The sequence below is a fragment of the Dicentrarchus labrax genome, unplaced genomic scaffold (assembly GCF_905237075.1).
Source record: "Dicentrarchus labrax unplaced genomic scaffold, dlabrax2021, whole genome shotgun sequence".
NCBI lineage: Eukaryota > Metazoa > Chordata > Actinopteri > Moronidae > Dicentrarchus > Dicentrarchus labrax.
In genome coordinates, this window is record NW_026136702.1 from 27,597,843 (window position 1) to 27,625,139 (window position 27,297).

The following is a 27,297-nucleotide window of genomic DNA, read 5'->3' on the forward strand; positions in this document are numbered from 1 at the left end:
GAAGAGATGCAGAGCCAGGCTGGAGGGAGCACTGAGGTGAGTAGTGAGAGGGAGGAGGTGGGAGGGGAAACGGGTGAGGTGACAGGTAAGGTGGGGGTGACAGGTGGTATTTTAGATAAAGATGCAGGTGAATTGGTCGAGGATGTGGGTGAAACAGGTGTCGGTGGAGAGGCAGGTGAGGTTCCTGGTGAAGTGGGTGAGGCAGGTAAAGTAACAGGTGAACTAGAAGAGGTAGGTGAACCAGGTGGGGTGAAAGAGGCAGGTGAGGTTGTAGGTGAGTTGGGTGAGGCAGGTGAGGTTGTAGGTGAGTTGGGTGAGGTAGGTGAGGTTGTAGGTGAGTTGGGTGAGGTAGGTGAGGTTGTAGGTGAGTTGGGTGAGGCAGGTAAAAGAACAGGTGAGTTGTGTGAAGGATTTGAGGTCGTTGGTAAACAGTGTGAAGCAGGTAAGGCGAGAGAGGCAGGTGAGGCTGTAGGTGAGTCGTGTGAGACAGGTAAATTAGCAGGTGAGCTGAGTGAGGGGAGCACAGTAGCTGAGGCTGAAGAGATGGAGGCCTGTGAGTCTGGGTGGGGGTCTGCTCCTCTTAAACAGCGCAGTAAGAGGAGAAGCATGTTGACCGTGGAGGTGGGTGGTAAAGCCGGACGTCTGGCCGGTAAACCGAGTGCTGCAGAGAACAGAGCAGCTCTATCTGACAGCAGTGACAGTGAAGGGTGTGTGTCTGACAGCAGTGACCTGTCTCACACTCAGCAGGCTGCTGCTCAGGTGTATACTGCCAATGTACTGAAGTCTTTTTTACAACAGACCAAAGGGATGAGGAAGCCAGTGTTAGAGCAGTACTTCCCTGATATGCAGGGTTTCTATAACTCAGCCAGGTATACTGTGAAACACAGAGCAGAGTCAGAGCTGACTGACCAAGAAATATTCAGACTGAAAAAACTGATTATTAAAGTCAGAAAACAACTCAGTTTTTAATGATGGTGAATGTAGGGATTTTATTCTTATTTATTTCATTGATTGTTTTTAGTCTTGTTCTTAACATCTCCATCATTATGAATGTTTTTAAAGTGGGCAGTCTGAATGTCAATGGTGCCAGAGAAATAAGAAAGAGAGCAGTAGTGTTTGAAATGGCTAAAATGAAACATATTGATGTTCTGTTTCTACAAGAAACTCACAGTGATGTTGGAAACGAGGCAGACTGGAGCAGAGAATGGGAAGGAGAACTGATTTTAAGCCATAACACCACCCTCAGTGGAGGAGTGGGCTTCCTGTTCTCCAGAGGTTTTACTCCAACCTCTCTGGAGGTCAGGCATGTTGTGGAGGGGAGGTGTCTTTTAGTCAGAGCTCGTTTTGAACATTTTAATGTGGTTTTTATCAACATTTATGCTCCAAACAACGGTGCAGAGAGGAAACACTTCTTTGAAAATATGAATGATATTTTAAACAGCTGTGGCCCGGAGGATTATTTATTTGTGGGTGGGGATTTTAATTGTACTGAAAATGAGATTTTAGATCGCAACCATGCAGAGCCTCATCCAGTATCCCAGCATGCCTTGAGGCAGCTGGTCTCCTCCCATGGCCTGGTGGACGTGTGGAGAAGGATGCACACAGGCTGCAGACAGTACACATGGTCCCACGTTAGAGAAAACAGAATCTCTTTGGCCAGACTTGATCGTTTTTATGTTTTTAAGCACAGAGTCAGTGTTGTTAAAATGTGTAAGATTTTACCAGTTGGTTTTACTGATCATTCTTTGGTTTTATGTAATGTTTTTATCAGAAACATTTTACCCAAAAGCGCCTATTGGCATTTTAACTCTGTTTTAACTGTTGATAAATCTTTCAAGGAGGCTTTAAGTTATTTTTGGAATGATTTTAAACAGAAAAAAACCGAGTTTGTCAGTCTGAGGCAGTGGTGGGACCATGGAAAGGTTCAAATTAAACTTTTATGTCAGCAGCACACGCTCAATGTCACACGCGACATCACCAGATCTATCAGAGATCTGGAGACTGATATTGTGGATCTCGAGTGTACAAGTGAGTCCACAGGAAATCGAGGATATATTGAAATCCTCAAGACTAAAAAGATGGCTTTAGCCAACCTGCTGGACACTAAAGTACAGGGTGCGCTGGTCCGGTCCCGGGTTCAAAACATCACGGAGATGGATGCTCCATCGAGTTTCTTCTTTGGGCTTGAGAAGAAACAAGGGCAGAGGAGACAAATTCACTCTCTGCTCTCTGAGACAGGGCAAGAGCTGACAGAGCCAGGCCTGATAAGGCAAAGAGCTGTGGAGTTTTACGCCTCATTGTTTGAGAGTGAGTTCAAGGAGAACGAAGAACTGATGGAGGAGGTCTGTGGTGGACTTCCTCAGGTGTCTAGAGAGGCTAACCAGCAGCTCGACAGCCCACTGACTCCACAAGAGCTCTACGCGGCACTGCAGAGCATGCAGGGACGAAAGGCTCCAGGCATCGACGGCCTCACTGTAGAGTTCTACAAAGCCTTCTGGGACATCTTGGCCCATGACCTCATAGATGTTTTTAATGAGAGCCTGGTGTCTGGGTCAATGCCACTCTCATGTCGGAGAGCCGTAATTACCCTCTTGCCCAAGAAAGGCAATTTGCAAGAAATCAGAAACTGGCGTCCTGTCTCTCTCCTCTGCACTGACTACAAAATACTGTCCAAAGTCCTGGCCAATAGGCTGAAAGGAACCATGGAGCAGATTCTCCACCGGGACCAGACGTACTGTGTGCCCGGCAGGTCTATGGTAGATAATATCTACCTCATTCGGGATGTTTTGGAGGTCTCCAGTTCATTAGGCATAAACACTGGATTGATCTCATTAGATCAAGAAAAGGCTTTTGACCGCGTTGAACACGACTTCCTTTGGAAGGTCATGGAGAGGTTTGGGTTCAGCGCTGGTCTCATAGCCAAGATCAAGGTGTTGTACAGTGACATTGAGAGTGTGCTAAAGTTTAATGGTGGCTTGTGTGCTCCTTTTAGAGTGCATAGAGGCGTCCGACAGGGCTGTGCCCTGTCTGGGATGCTCTATGCACTCTCCCTGGAACCCCTCCTACAAAAGATAAGATCATCTGTTAGAGGCCTGTTTTTACCTGGTTTTAACAGTAGTGTTGTTTTATCTGCTTATGCTGACGATGTCGTTGTTTTTATCAAAGATCAACAGGATGTGTGTGTTTTAAATTCTGTAATCGAGAAGTTTTCTGTAGTGTCGGCTGCGAGGGTGAACTGGAGGAAGAGCGAGGCTCTTGCTGTTGGTGAATGGCGGGAGGGCTCTCCCTGTTCTCCCTGTTCTCCCTCAAAGCCTGATATGGAGAAGAGAAGGCTTAAAGTATCTCGGTATTTATCTTGGGAACAGCGACATTGGAAAAAAAAACTGGGAAAACATTTTAGAAACAGTAGATAACAAACTGGCTAAGTGGAGGTGGCTTCACCCACAAATATCTTTTAGAGGGAGGGTCCTAATTTTAAACAATCTGGTGGCCTCCATGTTATGGCACCGGTTAGCTTGTCTGGACCCTCCAACAGGTCTCATTGCCCAGATCCAGGTGAAGATTGTCAATTTCTTCTGGAACAAATTGCACTGGATACCACAGTCTGTATTGTTTTTATCCAGAGATGAGGGGGGCCAGGGCCTGGTCCACCTGGCTAGCAGGACAGCCACCTTCAGGCTCCAGTTCATTCAAAAGTATCTGACTGGACCTGAAGATCTGGTGTGGAGAGACGTGGCCAGCTGCATACTCAGGCGTGTCAATAACCTGGGGCTGGATGCTGCTCTGTTTTTAACTGATTTTAAATTCTTAAAGTTAGGTGGGTTGCCTCCTTTTTATCAGGGTGTTTTTAAATCCTGGGGGCTTTTTAAATGTAAAAGAAGTGAGAAGTGTAACTCTCTGCACTGGTTATTAAAGGAGCCTATAATCTGTGGTGCAAAGATGGACGTGTGCTGCAGCACTGTGCCTGGGCTGATGGGGGTGCTGTGCAGCTCAAGAGTTGTCTGCCTCAAACAACTGATAGATGCAGCAGGACCAGAGCTCACAGATGTCCACTCTCTGGGCTCTGTGCTGGGGGTGCGCTCTGTCCGGCTGACGCAGAGGAGCCTAGAGCTCTGGAGGAGGAGGCTGACGGAGAAGGAGAGAATCCTTCTCCTCAAATACGGCAGGGGAGAGGCTGAGCCGGACCCCACAGACCCTTATCCCGAGATCTACTTGTGCCCTGGTTTCACAGAGCTCAGCGGCCCCCTCCTGAGACACAATGATGGGAGTACATTGAGCCTACACAAGACTGACAAAAAAACTCTGTACACAAACTGTGTAAAAACTATCCACAAAACTCGCCTGTGTGACAGAGCGCAGTGTGTGTGGACTGAGAGGCTGGGTGGGCTGAGCCCCCAGTGGAGAACATTATACAAACCTCCTAAAAAAAAGAACTGGAGATCTCCAGTGGAGGATTTTACATGGTGCCATTGCCACCAATGCCTTTTTATCTGTTCTTAATCACAGTGTTGTAAAGGAGTGCCCATTCTGTGGACTGACTGAGAACATTTTCCATGTTTTTACTGAGTGCAGGAGATTGGCAGACATTTTTAACGTTTTAACTCGTGTTTTTAATCTATTTGGTGTCATTTTTACTGCCCCTGTTTTTATTTGTGGAGTCGGTTTTAAAAAAACAGAAAAAGTAAAGTGTCGACTCCTAAACTTTTTAATTGGTGAGGCTAAAATGTCGATATACCTGACTCGTAGGGACAGACTGCAGGGTGGGCCGACCCTTGACCCTGTGACCCTGTGGAGGTACAATGTGAAGGCCAGACTGAGGCTGGAGTTTTGCTTCCACAGGGTCACAGGGAATACAGATGTGTTTGAGCAGCAGTGGGCTCATGAGGAGCTGTTGTGCCGGGTGACCGGTGGAGAGTTAAAGTTCACATCCTTCCTCAACTGATCTATTGATTGTGTAACTGTTTGTTACAGTTAGTTAAATGTAAATAAAGTATTGTTCAAAAATCAAAAAAAAAAAAATCTCTCTCTCTGTCTCTCTCTCTCTCTCTCTCTCTCTCTCTCTGTCTCTCTCTGTCTCTCTCTCTGTCTCTCTCTCTCTCTCTCTCTGTCTCTCTGTCTCTCTCTGTCTCTCTCTCTCTCTCTCTCTGTCTCTCTGTCTCTCTCTCTGTCTCTCTCTCTCTGTCTCTCTCTCTCTCTCTCTCTGTCTCTCTCTGTCTCTCTCTCTCTGTCTCTCTCTCTGTCTCTCTCTGTCTCTCTGTCTCTGTCTCTCTCTCTGTCTTCAAATTCAAATTCAATATGGGCTTTATTGGCATGAAAGTTTTTTAAAAAACAATATTGCCAAAGCAAAGTATTCAAATAAAATACAATAAATCAAAGATATATACATTATGAACATTATATTAGTTATATACAGTGTGTGTGTGTGTGTGTGTGTGCGTGTGTCCCTCAGGTTGTGGCATGTTAATACATACTGGGCAGCAAGGTGTGCCCGCTCTCCTTCTCTGAGGAGTATTTTTAATGTGGAGAGGTCGTTCAGCTCTTTGAAATCTGGAACCAAAGAGCTGAACTTAAATTAATGTTTCTAGTATTATTTAATGTTGTACATTGTAGGAGAAAGTGCATCTCTGTCTCAACCTCACCTGTCCAACAGTGACCACATTTTCTGTTTTCTTTTGGTTGCCATGATGTTTTGTGTCTTCCTGTTTGGATTGGCAGTTTGTGGTCACTGAGCCTGTACTTGGTTAGGATCTGTCTCTGCTTTCTATCTCTGACAGTAGAGAGATATTCTGCTCATTCATAATCTCTTTTAAGGGCAAGATAACATTCCAATCTACTTTGGCTTTTAGTTGTTTCTTCCCAATGGTCCAGATAGCTTTCTTTACATTGTGCTATCATTTACTCTGATTACTGTTTGTAGAGCAGTGTTGTTGTGAGGCTGGTCAGAGTGTGTCTGAGAGGGGGCAGTTAGCCTCAGTACCAACTGACATAGGGGACTCTTTTCTGGGCTCAGCTCTTGGGTTTGGAGGGCTTTGGAGTGGAGGGTGTCTCTGGGGCTGGATTTCAGGTGGTTAAAGAAGTTGAGCATTCTCTTCTGAATGTTAATTATCAGTGGGTATCTGCCTAATTCTGCTCTACATGCATTTGTTGGTGTGTTTCTGTGTACGTGTAAAATGTATCTGCAGAATTCTGCATGTAGAGATTCTGTTGGATGTTTGTCCCAACAGGTAAAGCTCTGATGACTGAGTGGACCCCATACTTCACTACCGTACAGCGCAATGGGCTGGATGACACTATCAAATATTTTAAGCCAGATTTTTATTGGAATATGGAAATTATAACATTTTCTCTTAATTGCATATAGAGCTCTTCGAGCTTTTTCTTTTAGTGCATTCACTGCCATGTTGAAACTCCCTGATGCTGTTATGGTTATACAAAGGTAGGTATAACTCATGCTGTGTTCAATGACATGATTATTGATGGTAAACATTATGACATTGGTTTTCTTCATGTTTACTGCCAGGGCCCAGTTCTGACAGTACTTTTCTACTACGTCCAGCTGTAGCTGTAGTCCTTGTTCAGTAGGAGACAGTAGAACAAGGTCATCAGCATAAAACAGAGACTTTACCTCTCTATCTAGGAGGGAGAGGCCCGGAGCAGCACATTTATCTAACTCAACAGCCAGTTCATTTATATACACATTAAATAAAGTCGGACTTAGATTGCAACCCTGTGGAACGTCTCTTCTCTGAGGGAAGAAATCAGTTAGTTTGTCTCCAGTTTTAACCGCACACATGTTTTCCAAATACATTGATTTAACCAGATCATACATTTTGCCACCTATACCACAGTTTAAAGTCTGTAATAGAGCACTTCATGCCAAATACAGTCCAAAGCTTTCTTGAAATCAGTAAAGCAGGTGAATATTTTTCCATTCTTAGTTTGTTGTACCTGTTTGTTGATTAAAGTGTGAAGGCTATATACACTGTCGGTGGTGCGGTGTTTTGGGAGGAAGCCAATCTGACTTTTACTTAAGATTAACTGATCCTCAAGGAAATCTAGTATTCTTGTATTAAGAATACTACAGAATAGTTTACCTAGACAGCTGCTGACACAGATGCCACGGTAGTTATTAGGGTCTGATTTGTCCCCACTCTTATGAATGGGGGAAATGAGCCCTTTGCACCAGATGCTGGGAAAACATCCTGCCTGTAGTATAACATTGAACAAATGTAACACTGCACACTGCATTTCTGGGGTGCTGCTTTTGAGTATTTTGTTTCTAATGCTGTCTGGACCACAAGCTTTTCTTGGCCTCAGACATTTGATCTGTGTGGTTATTTCTTCCCAAGTAATTTCTAAATCAAGGGGGTTTTGGTTGTCTTTAATTGTTTTTTCTAATTTTTGGAGTTTTTCTTTCATAATACACTGATCTGAATTGATTTGATTGATTGGTATGTCTTTGTACAGATTTTGAAAATGTTATCTCCTGATGTCACCATTTTGGATGGGAAATGCCTGCTGTTGCTTTGTGTTGAACTTGTTCCACATATCCCAGAATTGATTTTGGTTAATGGCATTCTCAATATCTTCCAGTTTCAATTGGGTATAATTTTGTTTTTTGATCCTAATTGTGTATTTATATGTATTTAAAATTTCATTGTATCGAACGCGCAGGGCTGGGTTGTTCGGTTGGCGATGTTGATTGTTTTGCATTCTTGATCAAACCATTTGTCAGTATTTTGCCTTTTAACAGGTCTCCGTCTTTGCTTTATGAGGTCAGCCCTAATAGCTGCCTTATGAAATATCATATTGATATCCTCAATGGCCTTGTTTACCCCATCTCTGGTAGGGACATATTGATTTTGAGTATATATTGATATGTAATCTCTGTCTCTCTCTCTCTGTCTCTCTCTCTCTGTCTCTCTCTCTGTCTCTCTCTCTCTCTCTCTCTGTCTCTCTCTCTCTCTCTCTCTGTATGACGTAACACTGTACATATTGCCAAAGCAAGCGTTTGGAATTTAAAAATAATAATAACAATAAAGGAAAACAATATTTACAATAAATTAATTATAATCTATACTGTTGGTAATACTGTAACTATGATTGACTCAATCACAATCACAGTCACAATCAATCAATCTCAGTCAATTAGTAATTAATTACAATCAATCAATCAGTTTGTGTTCAGTTTTAACTAAAAATGTCATTAAAACAGTAGTAAAGTAACTACAGTTAAAACAAGTAGTCTGTTGTCAATGTAACAGTAATAACAAATTATTAAATAAAATATATATAATATTAAAATATATTAAAATTAAATAGATAGATAAAACTGTAAACGTGTATGTGTGTGTGTGTGTGTAAGAGAGTGTGTGTGTATATATATTATTAAAAAAAAAAAAACTAAAACAATCAATTATTTTATACATTTACAGAGTTTCCACTGGTCGTCCTCAGTTCGTGGCATGAGGAGACATATTTTGCTGCAATAATTTGACTTTTGGGCATTTCTCCCAGTAAATAGGGGAGTTTCTGTGTGTCTGATAATAATTTGAATTCGGGGTATATTTGGGAAATGTTTGCGAATTGTTTTTCTCTTAAAGTTTAGAATTTAGGGCATGAGGTTAGAAAGTGCAGCTCTGTCTCTACCTGTCCTCTGTCACACTGGGAGCAGAGTCTCTCCTCTTCTGGTAGCCAGTTCTGTCTGTGGCGACCCGTTTCTATGGCCAGGCTGTGTTCACTCAGTCTGTACATTGTCAACATTTTTCTTAATTTAGGAATTTTATTGTGCTGAGGGAATTTGCCAGTGTGAATTCTCTTTTTAGGGTCAGATAACATTGTAATTTACTTTGTGTTTTGGTCGTTTCTTTCCAGTGTTCAATATATTTTTCTTTTTGCTTGTTGATAATTTGGTTTGGTCTGATTGAGTTGGTGTTGCTGTCCTGAGGCTGTTGGGGACATGTTACTGCAGAGAGCCTCAGGACCAGTCTGGCTGAGGGGACTCTTCTCTGGTTTCAGCTCCTGTTAGGGCTTTGTGATGGTATGTCTGGGGGTTAACTGATTTTAAGTGATTGTAAAATTGAATTGATCTTTTCTGTATTTTTAGTAGGAGGGGGTATTGACCGAGCTCCGCTCTGCACAGATTATTTGGTGTTTTTCTCTGCACCTGCAGGATGCTCTTACAGAACTCGCTGTGGAAAGATTCTATGATTGTTTTGTCCCATTTGTCAAATGCATTATTTAGTTTTGGTCCCCAAATTTCGCTGCCATATAGAGTTATTGGTTCTAGTACAAATTGGAAAATTTTAAGCCAGATTTGGATTGGAATATAGATTTTAATGTTTCTCTTTATTGCATAGAAAGCTCTCCTTGCTTTGTCCCTCAGATCTTTCACAGCCATGTTGAGGTTTCCTGTGTATGTAATGTTGAGGCCAAGGTAAGTGTAGTTTTTTGTATGTTGTAATTTAGTGGTGTCTAAATAGAAATTGTGTGTAACCTGATTTCTGTATTGTTTCTGAAAGATCATTATCTTAGTCTTTGCTGTGTTTACTGTCAGGGCCCAGGTCTGACAAAATCTCTGCAGGAGATTAAGGTGCTGCTGCAAACCTTCTTTAGTAGGTGAAAGCAACACTAAATCATCTGCATATAGCAGACCTCTGATCTCTGTGTCGTTCAGGGTGAGGCCAGGTGCCGTGGAACGCTCTAGTTGGTTCGCTAATTCATTGATATATAGATTGAAGAGAACTGGACTGAGATTGCATCCCTGCCTGACTCCCCGGCCCTGGGAGAAGAACGCTGTTTGTTTGTTTCCAATCTTTACGGCACATTCACTTTTTGTATACATGTTCTTAATCAGATCATATGTTTTTCCTCCAATGCCACTTTCAAGTAGCCTATAGAAAAGGCCCTTGTGCCAGATGGAATCAAAGGCTTTTATGAGGTCAACGAAACATGCATATACCTTTCTTTTCTTAATTCTTGATCAATTAAAGTCTGGAGGGTAAATATATGGTCCGTTGTGCATCAATTTGGCAAGAAACCAATTTGGCATTTATGCAGAATATTGTTGAGAAGAAAGTTGACAAGTCATTTATTAATGATGTTGCAGAATATTTTTCCCAGGTTACTGGAGACACATATTCCTCTGTAGTTATTTGGATCATATTTATTTACGGATTTATGAATTGGGGTTATTAAACCTTTGTTCCAGATGTCTGGAAAAGCTCCAGTTGACAGAATAGTATTGAATAGTTTTAGTATAGCCAATCTGATTTTATGGTCTGAGTATTTGATCATTTTGTTGAGGATTCCATCAATACCACAATATCTCTCTCTCTCTCTCTCTCTCTCTCTCTCTCTCTCTCTCTCTCTCTCAGTGTGAGCTGCAGCCATGTTTCTCTCCTGAAGCCTGTGTGAACACTGTGGGGGGGTTCAGCTGTCAGCCCTGCCCTCCGGGCCTCTGGGGAGCACCGCTGGCTGGAACCGGACTGGACTATGCCAAGACGCACAGACAGGTCAGATAAACAACAACCATTATATCTGTGCCTCTGTGTACAGTTAATATGTCGTCAACAACAACAACAACAACAACAACAACAACAACAACATCTCCTTCCTTCTGCATTTTGAACATTGTTTCCATGTGTACTGGCTGCAGTCTTCTTCTCTGTCTGATATTATTGGCTGTTGCAGCAGATGTTGGTGTGTTAGCGCCACCTGTAGGTCAGAGGAACCATCAGGAGGACTGTTCACCTTCATCCACCAACAGGAACCTTTAAACACTGGTTCTTGTTGCTCACTCACTTGTCTGTCTCTCTGTCTGTCTGTCTCTCTGTCTCTCTGTCTCAGGACTGTGTAGATATTGATGAATGTTTGGATCTCCCCGACGCCTGTGTATCAAACTCTGTGTGCATCAACACTGTGGTGAGTTTCATGTTCGCAAATACACACTGATATATATTCAGTATATATATATATATATATATATATAGGCTACAGTATATACTGTATATATAATGTATAAGCTATATATGTGTGTGTACGTATATATACACAGTATATATACACAGTATAAACATATACTGTGTATACTATATATACAGTATAGTACTGTCAGCAGTGAGGCGGCGCCCCCAGTGGACACTCTGCTGTAACACACGTCTTGTCCTCTCAGGGTTCATATAAGTGCGGCGGCTGTAAACCCGGTTTCCTCGGCAACCAGACATCAGGTTGCTACCCCAGGAAGTCGTGTGCTGCGTTGACCTTTAACCCCTGTGACACCAATGCGCACTGCACCATGGAGAGGAACGGAGAGGTGGCCTGCAGGGTGAGTACTGGACTCAAAGCAATCTGCCATATAACCACATTCTGCATATCAGCCTGCATTATTATGTTAATCACAGGTTTAATAACAGCCCATAATAACTGCTTACATGGAGGACAGGAAGGGATTGTCTACATTGGAATCACAAACTCTCAAGCTTTTTAACAGAAATACAAGAAATGATCTGAAATCGTTTCAGTGTTTGTTGTGTTTGGAATCCGTTCACCACTTTACCTCGCTCACAGGATCCATCTACGCTCTCGAAAGCCACCAGACTCCTTTTACAAAACCACTCATTTTACCTCACAGAACACAGAAGTTTCTGGTCTCCTGCTGCCTCCATCTGCAGTGACTAACGATAGTTTGGATCCACGTTAATGTGTTAAAACTCCACAGTCACACAATAACACAGACACACCAACAGATGGAGGCAGCGGTAGAGCAGGAAGTCTGTGTCAACTTCAAAATAAAATGACTGTTTTTATCAAAGGAGTCTGGTGGCTCCGCGTCAGAAAGGACATATGTTGTGATTTTCTCTTTAATATGGTTTAAATGAACAGACCTTCCTCCATCCATTCACTCATATTGACTGTGTGTGTGTGTGTGTGTGTGTGTGTGTGTGTGTGCGCAGTGTAACGTGGGTTGGGCTGGTAATGGTAACACATGTGGAACAGACACGGACATCGACGGGTATCCTGACCGCTCTCTGCCCTGCATGGACAACGATAAACACTGCAAACAGGTCAGACATCTTCATCTTTATCATCATCATAATCATCACATCCTGTCCGTCCACATAAAGGCTGCGTTTCATTAGTCGTTCACTCGTTGTCTGGAAAACTGAAGTGAACTTGGTGAGATGGACCCTCGGAGGGCTGAGGGAGCGACTGAACAACGATGGTCACTCCGAGGGGGATATCACCCACAATGCATTGCAGTTTACGTCATTGCCGCTATAACGCCGAGTAAGGGCAAGTGCGTTTCATTTAAATCCCCCACTCCTCCCCCGCCCACTTTCCCTCCGCGCTCCAAGTGGCCTCCGTGCGACGTATGCTGTTAGGTCATACCAAGGGCTGAGGGTAAGTGAACGAGGGGAAGTGGAACTACTAATGGGTAGATTATGATATTGATTTACTTTGTCTTACTGAGACCTGGTTGTCCCACGAGGAGTATGTTAGCCTAAATGAATCCACCCCCCCCCAGTCATATTAATACTCACATTCCTCGAGGCACTGGCCGAGGAGGTGGAGTGGCAGCCATATATGATTCGAGCGTTTTAATGGACCCTAAACCTAAACTAAATTATAATTCATTTGAAAGCCTTGTTCTTAGTCTTTCTCACCCAAACTGGAAAACACTGCAGCCAGTTCTATTTGTTATAGTGTACCATGCTCCTGGACCGTACTCTGATTTTATATCTGAATTCTCAGAGTTTTTATCAAGTTTAGTCCTTAAATCAGATAAAGTAATTATTGTAGGTGATTTTAATTTTAATATTCATGTGGATGTTGACAATGACAGCCTTAGTAACGCATTTATATCATTGATAGACTCAATTGGCTTCTGTCAGAATGTAAATAAACAACTCATTGTTTTAATCACACTCTTGACCTTGTTTTATCATATGGCATTGATATTGAACATTTAATAGTCTTCCCACATAATCCTTTCCTATCTGACCATTATTTAGTAACTTTTGAATTCATACTATTAGATTATAAGCCATTAGGCAAAACTTCCTACAGCAGATGTCTATCTGACAGTGCTGTAGCTAAATTTAAGGAGGAGATTCCTTCAGTGTTTAATTCAATGCCATGTCTGAATTTAACAGAGTCCTATAACGACTTTAGTCCCTCTGAAATTGATAATCTTGTTGATAGTGCTGCAGGCTCACTACGATCAACATTAGACTCTATCGCTCCTATAAAAAGGAAATTATTAAAACATAGGAGACTAGCACCTTGGTATAACCACCAAACCCGCCAGTTAAAGCAAATAGCTAGGAAATCTGAAAGGAAATGGCACTCTTCCAAATTATCAGAATATCGCTCAAATTGGCAAGATAATCTTAAAACTTATAGAAAGGCCCTCCGTAATGCCAGAGGAGCCTATTACTCAGCACTAATAGAAGAAAATAAGAACAACCCTAGGTTCCTCTTCAGCACTGTAGCCAGGCTGACAGAGAGTCACAGCTCTATTGAGCCACATATCCCCATAAACTTAAGTAGCAATGACTTCATGAGCTTCTTCTATAATAAAATTATTACTATTAGAGAGAAAATTAATCACCAACTGCCATCAACAGTTACCAGTGGCTCTCCAAGTTCAGGGACTTCTGTCAATGTAAACTCAGATATATATTTAGACTGTTTTTCTGCTATCGATCTTCATCAGTTAACTTCAATCATTTCTTCATCGAAGCCATCAACCTGTGTGTTAGACCCGATCCCAACTAGGCTACTTAAAGAAGTTGTTCCCTTAATTGGCACTTCTTTACTGGATATGATTAATCTTTCTTTATTATCAGGATATTTACCACAGTCCTTTAAAGTAGCTGTAATTAAACCCCTTCTTAAAAAGCCCACTCTTGACCCAGGGGGTTTTAGCCAACTATAGACCGATTTCTAATCTCCCCTTCCTCTCTAAGATTCTGGAGAAAGTAGTCGCCAAAGAGTTGTGTGACTTTCTACATAACAATAGTTTATTTGAGGATTTTCAGTCAGGATTTAGAGTTCATCATAGCACAGAGACAGCTCTGGTTAAAGTTAATAATGACCTTCTGATTGCTTCTGACAATGGACTTGTCTCTGTACTTGTATTATTAGATCTTAGTGCTGCATTTGACACTATTGACCATGATATTCTTTTGAGCATCTAATTGGCATTAAAGAAACCGCACTAAGCTGGTTTAAGTCATATTTATCAGATCGTTCGCAGTTTGTACATGTTAACGATGAATCTTCAATAAATACCATAGTTAGTCATGGAGTTCCACAAGGTTCTGTACTTGGACCAATACTATTTACTTTATATATGCTCCCTTTAGGCAACATTATTAGGAATCACTCCATTAACTTTCACTGTTATGCAGATGATACGCAGTTATATCTATCAGTTAAGCCTGATGAAATTAATCAATTATCTAAATTACAAACATGTCTTAAGGACATAAAATCCTGGATGACCTGCAATTTTCTGATGTTAAACTCAGAAAAAAAAGAAATTCTTGTTCTTGGCCCCAAAAACCTTAGAGAATCATTGTCTAAAGATATAGTTACTCTAGATGGCATTACCTTGGCCCCTAGCACCACTGTCAGGAATCTTGGAGTTATCTTTGATCAGGATTTGTCATTTAACTCCCACATAAAGCAGACCTCTAGGACTGCCTTCTTTCATTTACGTAATATTAGAAAAATTAGACACATACTATCACAGACAGATGCAGAAAAACTAATCCATGCATTTGTTACTTCAAGGCTGTATTACTGCAACTCTTTATTATCAGGTTGCCCCAATAAGTCCATTAAAACGCTCCAATTAATTCAGAACTCTGCAGCACGAGTACTGACATGAACTAGAAAAAGAGATCACTCTCCTGTACTAGCTTCTCTGCACTGGCTCCCTGTAAAATGTAGAATAGAATTTAAAATCCTCCTCCTCACCTATAAAGCTCTTCATGGTCAGGCCCCTTCATATCTTAAAGAGCTCATAGTACCCTATTACCCCTCTAGAACACTACGTTCTCTGAATGCTGGGCTACTTGTGGTTCCTATAGTCTCTAAAAGTAGAACAGGAGCCAGAGCCTTCAGTTACCAAGCTCCTCTCCTGTGGAACCAGCTTCCAGTTGTGGTTCGGGAGGCAGACACCCTCTCCACATTCAAGAGTAGGCTTAAGATGTTCCTCTTTGATAAAGCTTATAGTTAGGGCTGGATCAGGTGAGTCCTGAACCATCCCTTAGTTATGCTGCTATAGGCCTAGACTATCGGGGGATTTCCCATGGTGCACTGAGCTCCTCCCTTCCTCTCTCTTTCTGCACTCATTCATGTTCCATTAATGCATGTTATTAACTTCACTTCTTCCCCGGAGTTCTTGTGCTTTCTCGTCTCGCAGGTTCTTATCGATCCTGGTGGAGCCTCCTGCCATGGTCCTGCTAGACTGCCATTGCCAATACTGTTGTTGCTGTGCACCTGTCTGTCTGTCTGTCTGTCTGTCTGTCTCTCTCTCTCTGTCTCTCTCTCTCTCTCTTTCACCCCAACTGGTCGAGGCAGACGACCACCCACCTAGAGCCGGAGGATCTCTCCTAGGTTTCTGCCTTTTAACAGGCAGTGTTTCCTTGCCCTTGTTTCCAAGGTCTTGCTCATGGTGGTACTGTTGGGTCTCTGTAATTAATGTTATAAAGAGTTCGGTCTAGACCTGCTCTATTTGAAAAGTGTCCTGAGATAACTTCTGTTATGAATTGGGGCTATACAAATAAAATTGAATTGAATTGAATTGAATGAATGAAACGCAGCCATAGAAAGACCACAGCTCCCCAATAACCATCTCTATCTCCCCCTGGTGGCTGACTGCAGTATAGACTCTCTCTCTCTCTCCCCCTGGTGGCTGACTGCAGTACAGACTCTCTCTCTCTCTCTCTCTCTCTCTCCATCTCCCCCTGGTGGCTGACTGCAGTATATACTCTCTCTCTCTCTATACCTCCCCCTGGTGGCTGACTGCAGTATAGACTCTCTCTCTCTACCTCCCCCTGGTGGCTGACTGCAGTATAGACTCTCTCTCTCTCGCCCCCTGGTGGCTGACTGCAGTATAGACTCTCTGTCTCTCTCTCTCTCTCTCTCTCTATCTATCTCCCCCTGGTGGGTGACTGCAGTATAGACTCTCTCTCTCTCTCTACCTCCCCCTGGTGGCTGACTGCAGTATAGCCTTTCTCTACCTCCCCCTGGTGGCTGACTGCAGTATAGACCCTGGTAACACATAACACATTTACCATTTAAAATCTCATTGGAGAACAATAATAATTATAAATCAATCATTTATACAGACAGATTTAATGTAAATACACACACAGTATTCAGCATACAGACATTCAGCTCACTCATTGCTTTATTTCTGACTTTAAGCTCAGTTTGTGACACCACAGAACAGAACCACATCGTTAAAGTTCATTCATACATCAGCAAACCCCCCGCCACAGGAAGTCTCGCCCTAAATGTTGTGATGTTTGTCTCACATGACGTCACCTTCCTCTATCCTGGTTTCTGATTGACTGTGAGCGTGACCGTCTGTCTCCGTTCACCAGGACAACTGCATGTTTACACCAAACTCTGGTCAGGAGGACGCCGACAACGACGGGATCGGAGATCAGTGCGATGAGGACGCAGACGGAGACGGCATCAAAAACGTGGAGGTCAGACAGTGTGTGTGTGTGTGTGTGTGTGTGTAAGAGTGTGTGTGTGTGTGTGTGTGTGTGAGAGACATGTGATCATGTGACATGACGCGTCATTTGTCCCTCAGGATAACTGCCGTTTGGTCCCAAACAAAGACCAGCAGAACTCGGACAGCGACTCGTTCGGAGACGCCTGTGACAACTGTCCCAACGTCCCCAACAGCGACCAGAAAGACACCGACAGCAACGGACAGGGAGACGCCTGCGACCAGGATATCGACGGGGACGGTAAGAGACGACGTGTCCTCTGAACACACGTTTACTGAACAACTTCATGTATTTATTATATTGATTATTGGACATGCTCGTCAAACTGTTGAAGTGGAGTCTGAAGAGCATTTTGGTTTCCTTCCTAAGCCCCGCCCCTTTAGGCTCTGTGCTCCAATAACAGTTGAGCAACTTCCTCCTTTTCTGTACTTAGATATGCTATGCTAAGCTAATCTATGTTGGAAAGACAACCACTTATTGGATATGGTTGTATTGTATTATTATATTATATAGTCACATTTTAGGTTAGCTAATGCCAGCAAAATGCTAGCTACCTAGCTACATCACCTGTACACTGCGTGTGTCTGACCCGGTAAATCGGTGTGTTCAGGGATTCCCAACGTTCTGGATAACTGTCCGAAGGTACCGAACCCGATGCAGACCGACAGAGACAGAGACGGAGTGGGAGATGCCTGTGACAGCTGTCCTGAACTCAGCAATCCCATGCAGGTACAGACAGACAGACAGACAGACAGACAGACAGACAGACAGAGTTTGGGGTGGGTGTGGTCTCGTATTGTGAGTGAGGATCAATGATGCTCAGATTGTCAGCTGGAGGAGCTTTTTATTTCTAAAGATGTTTTTATGATAAATTCCTCTCAGTTGTCTGTTCTGTATGATCAATCAATCAACATCAATAATCCATAAAAACCTTTAATAACTAAAGTGATCTACTCATACATGTAAACTGATGATTTAATGATTTGAATTTAATAATAATAATTTTCTGCTGCTCATTAAGCTCTCTGTTTCTCAGACCGACGTCGACAATGACCTTGTGGGAGACGTTTGTGACACCAACCAGGACATGTATGACACATACACACACACACACACACACACACACACACACTCACACACGCACACGCACACGCGCACACACTCACACACATACACACAAACACTCACAGGAATCTGACCCCTGTAGGGACGGAGATGGTCACCAGGACAGCAGAGACAACTGTCCAGACATCCCCAACAGCTCGCAGCTGGACTCCGATAACGACGGCCTCGGTGACGACTGCGACCACGACGACGACAACGACGGCGTCCTCGACGACTATGACAACTGCCGACTCATCGTCAACCCCAACCAGAAAGACTCAGACGGTAACGGTCTGAAAAACCTCAAGAATTGTAAGAACCAGCAGCAGAGAACAAACACCAACTGTCTGTCTGTCTGTCTGTCTGTCTGTCTGTCTCTCAGTGAACGGCGTTGGAGACGTCTGTGAGAACGACTTTGATAACGATGCAGTGATGGATTTGATCGACGTGTGTCCGGAGAGCGCTGAGGTCACTCTGACAGACTTCAGAGCCTATCAGACCGTGATCCTGGACCCAGAGGGCGACGCCCAGATCGACCCCAACTGGGTGGTTCTCAACCAGGTGACCTTCGACCTCTCCTCTCTAACATGAGCACTGCTGTTGATAGACCAGTGGCCGTTCAGTGAACTGCAGTCAGCGTCCTGTTGCATCATCCTGGACGTTGGCCAACAGCGACAAACACTGAACGTAGCCAACAACCAGCTGGACAACCCCAGTTAGCTTAGCTACAGTTAGCTAGCTGGATGCCCATGCCTCACAAAGCTCTTGGCTAATAGAAAGCTATCATTAGCTTTGTATTGTTAGCATCATTTATTGTTGGCTAAAATCAGAATACATAAGTTAGTATCATGGATCACGTTAGCTGGGAAAGCTAATGTTAGCCAACTAATATATCCACTCAGATAATAATTTATTAGCCATAACGTCAGCGAGCAACTTGATGTTAAGTCTTTGATATTTTTCTGTCTGTACGTTCATTAAGCCGTCCTTAATGATGAACTCCCTGTGTTTGGACTCCAGGGTATGGAGATAGTCCAGACCATGAACAGTGATCCTGGTCTAGCAGTGGGTACGTGGTTTTGCTAGAATCTTTATTAAATCCAGGACCCAGCTTAGGTCTGCTCCTGGTCTGAGTGTAGACCCTGTCCTCCTCTGTTTGTCTGCAGGCTACACGGCATTTAACGGTGTCGACTTTGAGGGGACGTTTCACGTCAACACGATAACAGACGATGACTACGCCGGCTTCATCTTCGGGTACCAGGACTCGTCCAGTTTCTACGTGGTGATGTGGAAACAGACAGAGCAGACCTATTGGCAGTCCCTCCCCTTCAGAGCCACGGCCCAGCCCGCCCTGCAGCTCAAGGTCTGTACTCTACTGCACTCTAGTGGACTCTACTGCACTCAGGATGAATAATGAACCCTCTGTGCGTCCTGCAGGCGGTGAAGTCTCGGACCGGACCCGGAGAGTTCCTGAGGAACGCTCTGTGGCACACTGGAGACACACCTGGAGAGGCGACGCTGCTCTGGAAGGATCCTCGAAACGTCGGCTGGAAGGACAGAACCTCGTACCGCTGGCAGCTCAGCCACCGGCCGCAGGTGGGCTACATCAGGTAAGACCAGGACCTCGAGTGACTCACTATAGCAGTATATACTCGTACAAATACAGAGATACTGGAGTACAGAGTACTATAGATACTGTAGTACTAAAGATACTGTAGTACAGTGTACTATAGATACTGTAGTACTAAAGATACTGTAGTACAGAGTACTATAGATACTGGAGTACAGAGTACTATAGATACTGTAGTACTAAAGATACTGGAGTACAGTGTACTATAGATACTGTAGTACTAAAGATACTGTAGTACAGAGTACTATAGATACTGTAGTACTAAAGATACTGTAGTACAGTGTACTATAGATACTGTAGTACTAAAGACACTGTAGTACAGAGTACTATAGATACTGTAGTACTATAGATACTGCAGTACTGAGTACTATAGATACTGTAGTACTATAGATACTGTAGTACAGAGTACTATAGATACTGTAGTACTAAAGATACTGTAGTACAGTGTACTATCGATACTGGAGTACAGTGTACTATAGATACTGTAGTACTAAAGATACTGTAGTACAGAGTACTATAGATACTGTAGTACTAAAGATACTGTAGTACAGTGTACTATAGATACTGTAGTACTAAAGATACTGTAGTACAGAGTACTATAGATACTGGAGTACAGAGTACTATAGATACTGTAGTACTAAAGATACTGTAGTACAGAGTACTATAGATACTGTAGTACTATAGATACTGTAGTACAGAGTACTATAGATACTGTAGTACTAAAGATACTGTAGTACAGTGTACTATCGATACTGGAGTACAGTGTACTATAGATACTGTAGTACTAAAGATACTGTAGTACAGAGTACTATAGATACTGTAGTACTATAGATACTGTAGTACAGAGTACTATAGATACTGTAGTACTAAAGATACTGTAGTACAGTGTACTATCGATACTGGAGTACAGTGTACTATAGATACTGTAGTACTAAAGATACTGTAGTACAGAGTACTATAGATACTGTAGTACTAAAGATACTGTAGTACAGTGTACTATAGATACTGTAGTACTAAAGATACTGTAGTACAGAGTACTATAGATACTGTAGTACTGAGTACTATAGATACTGTAGTACTATAGATACTGTAGTACTATAGATACTGCAGTACTGAGTACTATAGATACTGTAGTACTGAGTACTATAGATACTGTAGTACTATAGATACTGTAGTACAGAGTACTATAGATACTGTAGTACTAAAGATACTGTAGTACAGTGTACTATCGATACTGGAGTACAGTGTACTATAGATACTGTAGTACTAAAGATACTGTAGTACAGAGTACTATAGATACTGTAGTACTAAAGATACTGTAGTACAGAGTACTATAGATACTGTAGTACTAAAGATACTGTAGTACAGAGTACTATAGATACTGTAGTACTATAGATACTGCAGTACTGAGTACTATAGATACTGTAGTACTGAGTACTATAGATACTGTAGTACTATAGATACTGCAGTACTGAGTACTATAGAGTACTATAGATACTGTAGTACTATAGATACTGCAGTACTGAGTACTATAGATACTGTAGTACTGAGTACTATAGATACTGTAGTACTATAGATACTGCAGTACTGAGTACTATAGATACTGCAGTACTGAGTACTATAGATACTGTAGTACTATAGATACTGCAGTACTGAGTACTATAGATACTGTAGTACTATAGATACTGCAGTACAGCGTACTATAGATACTGTAGTACTAAAGATACTGTAGTACAGAGTACTATAGATACTGTAGTACTAAAGATACTGCTGTACAGAGTACTATAGATACTGTAGTACTAAAGATACTGCAGTACAGCGTACTATAGATACTGTAGTACAGCGTACTATAGATACTGTAGTACTATAGATACTGCAGTACAGAGTATTATAGATACTGTAGTACGGAGTACTACAGATACTGCTGTACAGCGTACTACGGATACTATGGATACTGCTGTACAGTGTACTATAGATACTGTAGTACAGTGTACTATAGATACTGTAGTACTAAAGATACTGTAGTACAGAGTACTATAGATACTGTAGTACTAAAGATACTGTAGTACAGTGTACTATCGATACTGGAGTACAGTGTACTATAGATACTGTAGTACTAAAGATACTGTAGTACAGAGTACTATAGATACTGTAGTACTAAAGATACTGTAGTACTATAGATACTGCAGTACAGAGTACTATAGATACTGTAGTACTATAGATACTGCAGTACAGAGTACTATAGATACTGTAGTACTATAGATACTGCAGTACAGAGTACTATAGATACTGTAGTACTATAGATACTGCTGTACAGAGTACTATAGATACTGTAGTACTATAGATACTGCAGTACAGAGTACTATAGATACTGTAGTACTATAGATACTGCTGTACAGAGTACTATAGATACTGTAGTACTATAGATACTGCAGTACAGAGTACTATAGATACTGTAGTACTATAGATACTGCTGTACAGAGTACTATAGATACTGTAGTACTATAGATACTGTAGTACTGAGTACTATAGATACTGTAGTACTATAGATACTGTAGTACTGAGTACTATAGATACTGTAGTACTAAAGATACTGTAGTACACTGTACTATAGATACTGTAGTACTAAAGATACTGTAGTACAGTGTACTATAGATACTGTAGTACTATAGACACTGCTGTACAGAGTACTATAGATACTGTAGTACTATAGATACTGCAGTACAGCGTACTATAGATACTGTAGTACAGCGTACTATAGATACTGTAGTACTATAGATACTGCAGTACAGAGTATTATAGATACTGTAGTACGGAGTACTACAGATACTGCTGTACAGCGTACTCACGGATACTATGGATACTGCTGTACAGAGTACTATAGATACTGTAGTACTATAGATACTGCAGTACTGAGTACTATAGATACTGTAGTACTGAGTACTATAGATACTGTAGTACTATAGATACTGCAGTACTGAGTACTATAGAGTACTATAGATACTGTAGTACTATAGATACTGCAGTACTGAGTACTATAGATACTGTAGTACTGAGTACTATAGATACTGTAGTACTATAGATACTGCAGTACTGAGTACTATAGATACTGTAGTACTGAGTACTATAGATACTGTAGTACTATAGATACTGCAGTACTGAGTACTATAGATACTGTAGTACTATAGATACTGCAGTACAGCGTACTATAGATACTGTAGTACTAAAGATACTGTAGTACAGAGTACTATAGATACTGTAGTACTAAAGATACTGCTGTACAGAGTACTATAGATACTGTAGTACTAAAGATACTGTAGTACAGTGTACTATCGATACTGGAGTACAGTGTACTATAGATACTGTAGTACTAAAGATACTGTAGTACAGAGTACTATAGATACTGTAGTACTAAAGATACTGTAGTACAGAGTACTATAGATACTGGAGTACAGTGTACTATAGATACTGTAGTACTAAAGATACTGTAGTACAGAGTACTATAGATACTGTAGTACTAAAGATACTGTAGTACTATAGATACTGCAGTACAGAGTATTATAGATACTGTAGTACTATAGATACTGCAGTACAGAGTACTATAGATACTGTAGTACTATAGATACTGCAGTACAGAGTACTATAGATACTGTAGTACTATAGATACTGCTGTACAGAGTACTATAGATACTGTAGTACTATAGATACTGCAGTACAGAGTACTATAGATACTGTAGTACTATAGATACTGCTGTACAGAGTACTATAGATACTGTAGTACTATAGATACTGTAGTACTGAGTACTATAGATACTGTAGTACTATAGATACTGTAGTACTGAGTACTATAGATACTGTAGTACTAAAGATACTGTAGTACACTGTACTATAGATACTGTAGTACTAAAGATACTGTAGTACAGTGTACTATAGATACTGTAGTACTATAGACACTGCTGTACAGAGTACTATAGATACTGTAGTACTGAGTACTATAGATACTGTAGTACTATAGATACTGCAGTACAGCGTACTATAGATACTGTAGTACAGCGTACTATAGATACTGTAGTACTATAGATACTGCAGTACAGAGTATTATAGATACTGTAGTACGGAGTACTACAGATACTGCTGTACAGCGTACTACGGATACTATGGATACTGCTGTACAGTGTACTATAGATACTGTAGTACAGAGTACTATAGATACTGCTGTACAGTGTACTATAGATACTGTAGTAGAGTACTATAGATACTGTAGTACTAAAGATACTGTAGTACTATAGATACTGTGGTACTATAGATACTGCTGTACAGTGTACTATAGATACTGTAGTACTATAGATACTGTAGTACAGTGTACTATCGATACTGGAGTACAGTGTACTATAGATACTGTAGTACTAAAGATACTGTAGTACAGAGTACTATAGATACTGTAGTACTAAAGATACTGTAGTACAGAGTACTATAGATACTGTAGTACAGTGTACTATAGATACTGTAGTAGAGTACTATAGATACTGTAGTACTAAAGATACTGTAGTACTATAGATACTGCAGTACAGAGTACTATAGATACTGTAGTACTATAGATACTGCTGTACAGCGTACTATAGATACTGCAGTACAGCGTACTATAGATACTGTAGAACTATAGATACTGTAGTACAGAGTACTATAGATACTGCTGTACAGTGTACTATAGATACTGTAGAACTATAGATACTGTAGTACAGAGTACTATAGATACTGCAGTACAGCGTACTATAGATACTGTAGAACTATAGATACTGCTGTACAGTGTACTATAGATACTGCTGTACAGTGCAGTATTGTGTCTGTTTTCCGTCTCTTCCTCTCTTTACTTTTTACTGCATTCTTTCCCCTCTGAAACTTCTTTGTGGCTCCGGGGCCCCCCGGTAGTCTATTGTATTCATCTCCATGACAACCAAAGCCTTGGCAAGAATCCGCCTCGGCAACCGTTGATATGCAGATCAGACGGAGAGACGGAAAAACACACTGGAAAAGTTTTTCATATAAAACACTACAGTCGGAGTTCTTAGTGCCTCTTTTCTGTTAAACTTTAATGGAGAGGAATCAATCTCTGTATGCTCTGTAATATTTAAATTTGATCTCTGTTTCTGTTTTTATTAAATATTATTCAGACAGAAGGATATAAAGGATCAGTGCTTGTCGTTTGTTTCAAACTGAAGAGTTTCTGTTGAAGTTAAAAGTTCTTTGTGTTTTTGGAAACTGCAGATTTTAAAAGTCTGGACTCACATTCTTCAGTCAGTCAGTAGAGAAAGAAATAAAGGAGGAGGAGGAGAAAGTCTATTCAGTGAGCTGAAGAGAGAGAGTACAGAGGCTGAGGTCGTTCGTCCTCCTTTCTCCCCTCTCTCTCTCTCTCTCTCTCTCTCTCTCTCTTTCTCTGTCTGTGCTCTCTCCTCCCTTCGGTTTTATCTTAACTTTGGATATTTTATTGAATGTAAAGTGTTTAAGAAATGACCTCTTGATATTTACCGGCATTGTATTGATGATATTATTGATCTGATATTGTCACAGATCTAGCTGCATCATTATCAGAAATAGCAGATATGTTTGAGGTATATCGACATCAAGATAATGCTGTCATAAATAAAAGTAACTGTTTTTTACTAGATCGTCGTACAAAATACTAAAATGTCAGTTTTCATTGACTAAAATAGTTACGTGTTCTTAGACTGAAATGAAAATGCACAAACTTCTGGTCGACTAAAACTTGACGCAGATTAATAAACATAATGAAAACTAACAAGGACACCAGCAGCTCAGCCTTAATTACAACCAAATACAACACAAAATACTCCCAAATCAACCTCACCAGTAACCACAGTGGTCACCACATCAACCTCACCAGTAACCACAGTGGTCGCCAAGTCAACTCTACCAGTAACCACAGTGGTCGCCAAGTCAACTCTACCAGTAACCACAGTGGTCACCACATCAACCTCACCAGTAACCACAGTGGTCGCCAAGTCAACTCTACCAGTAACCACAGTGGTCGCCAAGTCAACTCTACCAGTAACCACAGTGGTCACCACATCAACCTCACCAGTAACCACAGTGGTCGCCAAGTCAACTCTACCAGTAACCACAGTGGTCACCACATCAACCTCACCAGTAACCACAGTGGTCGCCAAGTCAACTACTAGTAACCACAGTGGTCACCAAATCATTACCATATTTCTATTTCTTAGTTTAGTTTTTAGTTTGTTTTTTTAGGTTGCATTTGGTTTGTAGCCTGGCGTGTCCTGGTGTTGGAGCGTTTGGTTTGTAACCCGGCGTGTCCTGGTTTTGGAGCGTTTGGTTTGTAGCCTGGCGTGTCCTGGTGTTGGAGCGTTTGGTTTGTAACCCAGCGTGTCCTGGTTTTGGAGCGTTTGGTTTGTAGCCCAGCGTGTCCTGGTGTTGGAGCGTTTGGTTTGTAACCTGGCGTGTCCTGGTGTTAGAGCGTTTGGTTTGTAACCCGGCATGTCCTGGTGTTGGAACTTTCGATTTTTAACGCGGTATGTCCTGGTGTTGGAGCGTTTGGTTTGTAACCTGGTGTCTCCCTGTGATTCTGTGTTTCAGGGTGAAGCTGTTTGAGGGGACAGACATGGTGGCGGACTCCGGTGTTGTGATCGACACCACGATGAGAGGTGGCAGGCTCGGTGTCTTCTGTTTCTCCCAGGAAAACATCATCTGGTCCAACCTGCGCTACAGATGCAACGGTACGACCTCTAACCCTGAACACACAGCAGAACAAAAGCTCCGTAGTTGTTGTCAGCTAATGTTGATTAATGAATTCCTTTGTGTGTTTTTATTTCAGACACAGTCCCGGAAGACTTCCAGTCTCATCGTAAACAGGTTCTGATGCACATTCAGGTCTGAGAGGACGACGAACTTTAGCTGTAGCCTGAGTGTGTGTGTGCATTTGGGACGAGTGTGTGTTGAATGAAAGGTGGAGTTCAGGTGTCCCACTCCAGGCTGCAGGCATTCTTCTGTCGTGTTTCTCCAGACAAACATGATCTCTTCAGTTAATGTTCATGTTTATAACATTGACATTTAAAAAGACAAATTCACTGAAGAGTTCATTTCCAAAATACTGTACGTCCATTAAAGGAGCTGAAAGAGGATCCGGTCTGATGTTTCACTGTGGAATAAAACTCTTCATTTGTCTTTTGATCAGAACATTTCAGACTCAGATAACAGACTGCTGCGAAGCGATAAGCTAACGGTACAGACAAATCAAAAGTCCGTTTACATGTTTCTGTGTATTTTCAAATGTACATATCTTTCTCCGAATAAAGGCCCGTTTTCCTAAAATTGTGGTTTGTTTTATCGTCATTTTCACTCAAACTCATCTGACTCCATCGTGGAAGTTCTAGTTTAACATGTTAGAATGTGCACCGATATGATTTAGTGATAATTTTTGGTGTTTCTTTTACGCAGTGTACTTTAATGAACTCCTAGAGAATTGATCGGATCAACTTTAAATTCTGTCATTGCAATCTAAACACCAATGTGCGTGATGTGCTCTGGAGTTTTCATCAGTTAAGTACTGAAGTTACAATAACTTTCTGTTTCATGGCAAAACAACAAAATGTGCCGCCACAGAAACAGAAAGTTGCTAAAGTACTTAACTACTTAATTTGAACTTTAACTCATGAGCTGTAGCCAAGTTAATGTTACACAGCCGCTCGCGCCACTAAAGTGTGCACAGGTGCTGTTTGTGAGTGAGCGCTGTCCTTTACTGTCATCACAGTTCCTGAAAAATTATTTCTTAAA

The 27,297-nt window shown here is 41.6% G+C and overlaps 1 protein-coding gene across 2 annotated transcripts in view; it reads left to right on the forward strand.

The window, feature by feature from the left end:
- Positions 1-26,835, forward strand: part of thbs3a (thrombospondin 3a) — a 34,398-nt gene extending 7,563 nt beyond the window's left edge. For both annotated transcript variants that reach the window (XM_051422861.1, XM_051422869.1), the window contains 15 exons: positions 10,377-10,514; positions 10,849-10,923; positions 11,174-11,326; positions 11,955-12,065; positions 16,620-16,727; positions 16,835-16,994; positions 17,365-17,483; positions 17,791-17,843; positions 17,962-18,143; positions 18,241-18,419; positions 18,879-18,927; positions 19,025-19,221; positions 19,296-19,468; positions 26,101-26,240; positions 26,339-26,835. In XM_051422861.1, coding sequence (XP_051278821.1) covers positions 10,377-10,514; positions 10,849-10,923; positions 11,174-11,326; positions 11,955-12,065; positions 16,620-16,727; positions 16,835-16,994; positions 17,365-17,483; positions 17,791-17,843; positions 17,962-18,143; positions 18,241-18,419; positions 18,879-18,927; positions 19,025-19,221; positions 19,296-19,468; positions 26,101-26,240; positions 26,339-26,400 — 1,899 coding nt within the window. In that variant the 3' untranslated portion in view covers positions 26,401-26,835. The remainder of the gene's footprint in view (positions 1-10,376; positions 10,515-10,848; positions 10,924-11,173; positions 11,327-11,954; positions 12,066-16,619; positions 16,728-16,834; positions 16,995-17,364; positions 17,484-17,790; positions 17,844-17,961; positions 18,144-18,240; positions 18,420-18,878; positions 18,928-19,024; positions 19,222-19,295; positions 19,469-26,100; positions 26,241-26,338) is intronic.
- Positions 26,836-27,297: the final 462 nt, after the last annotated feature.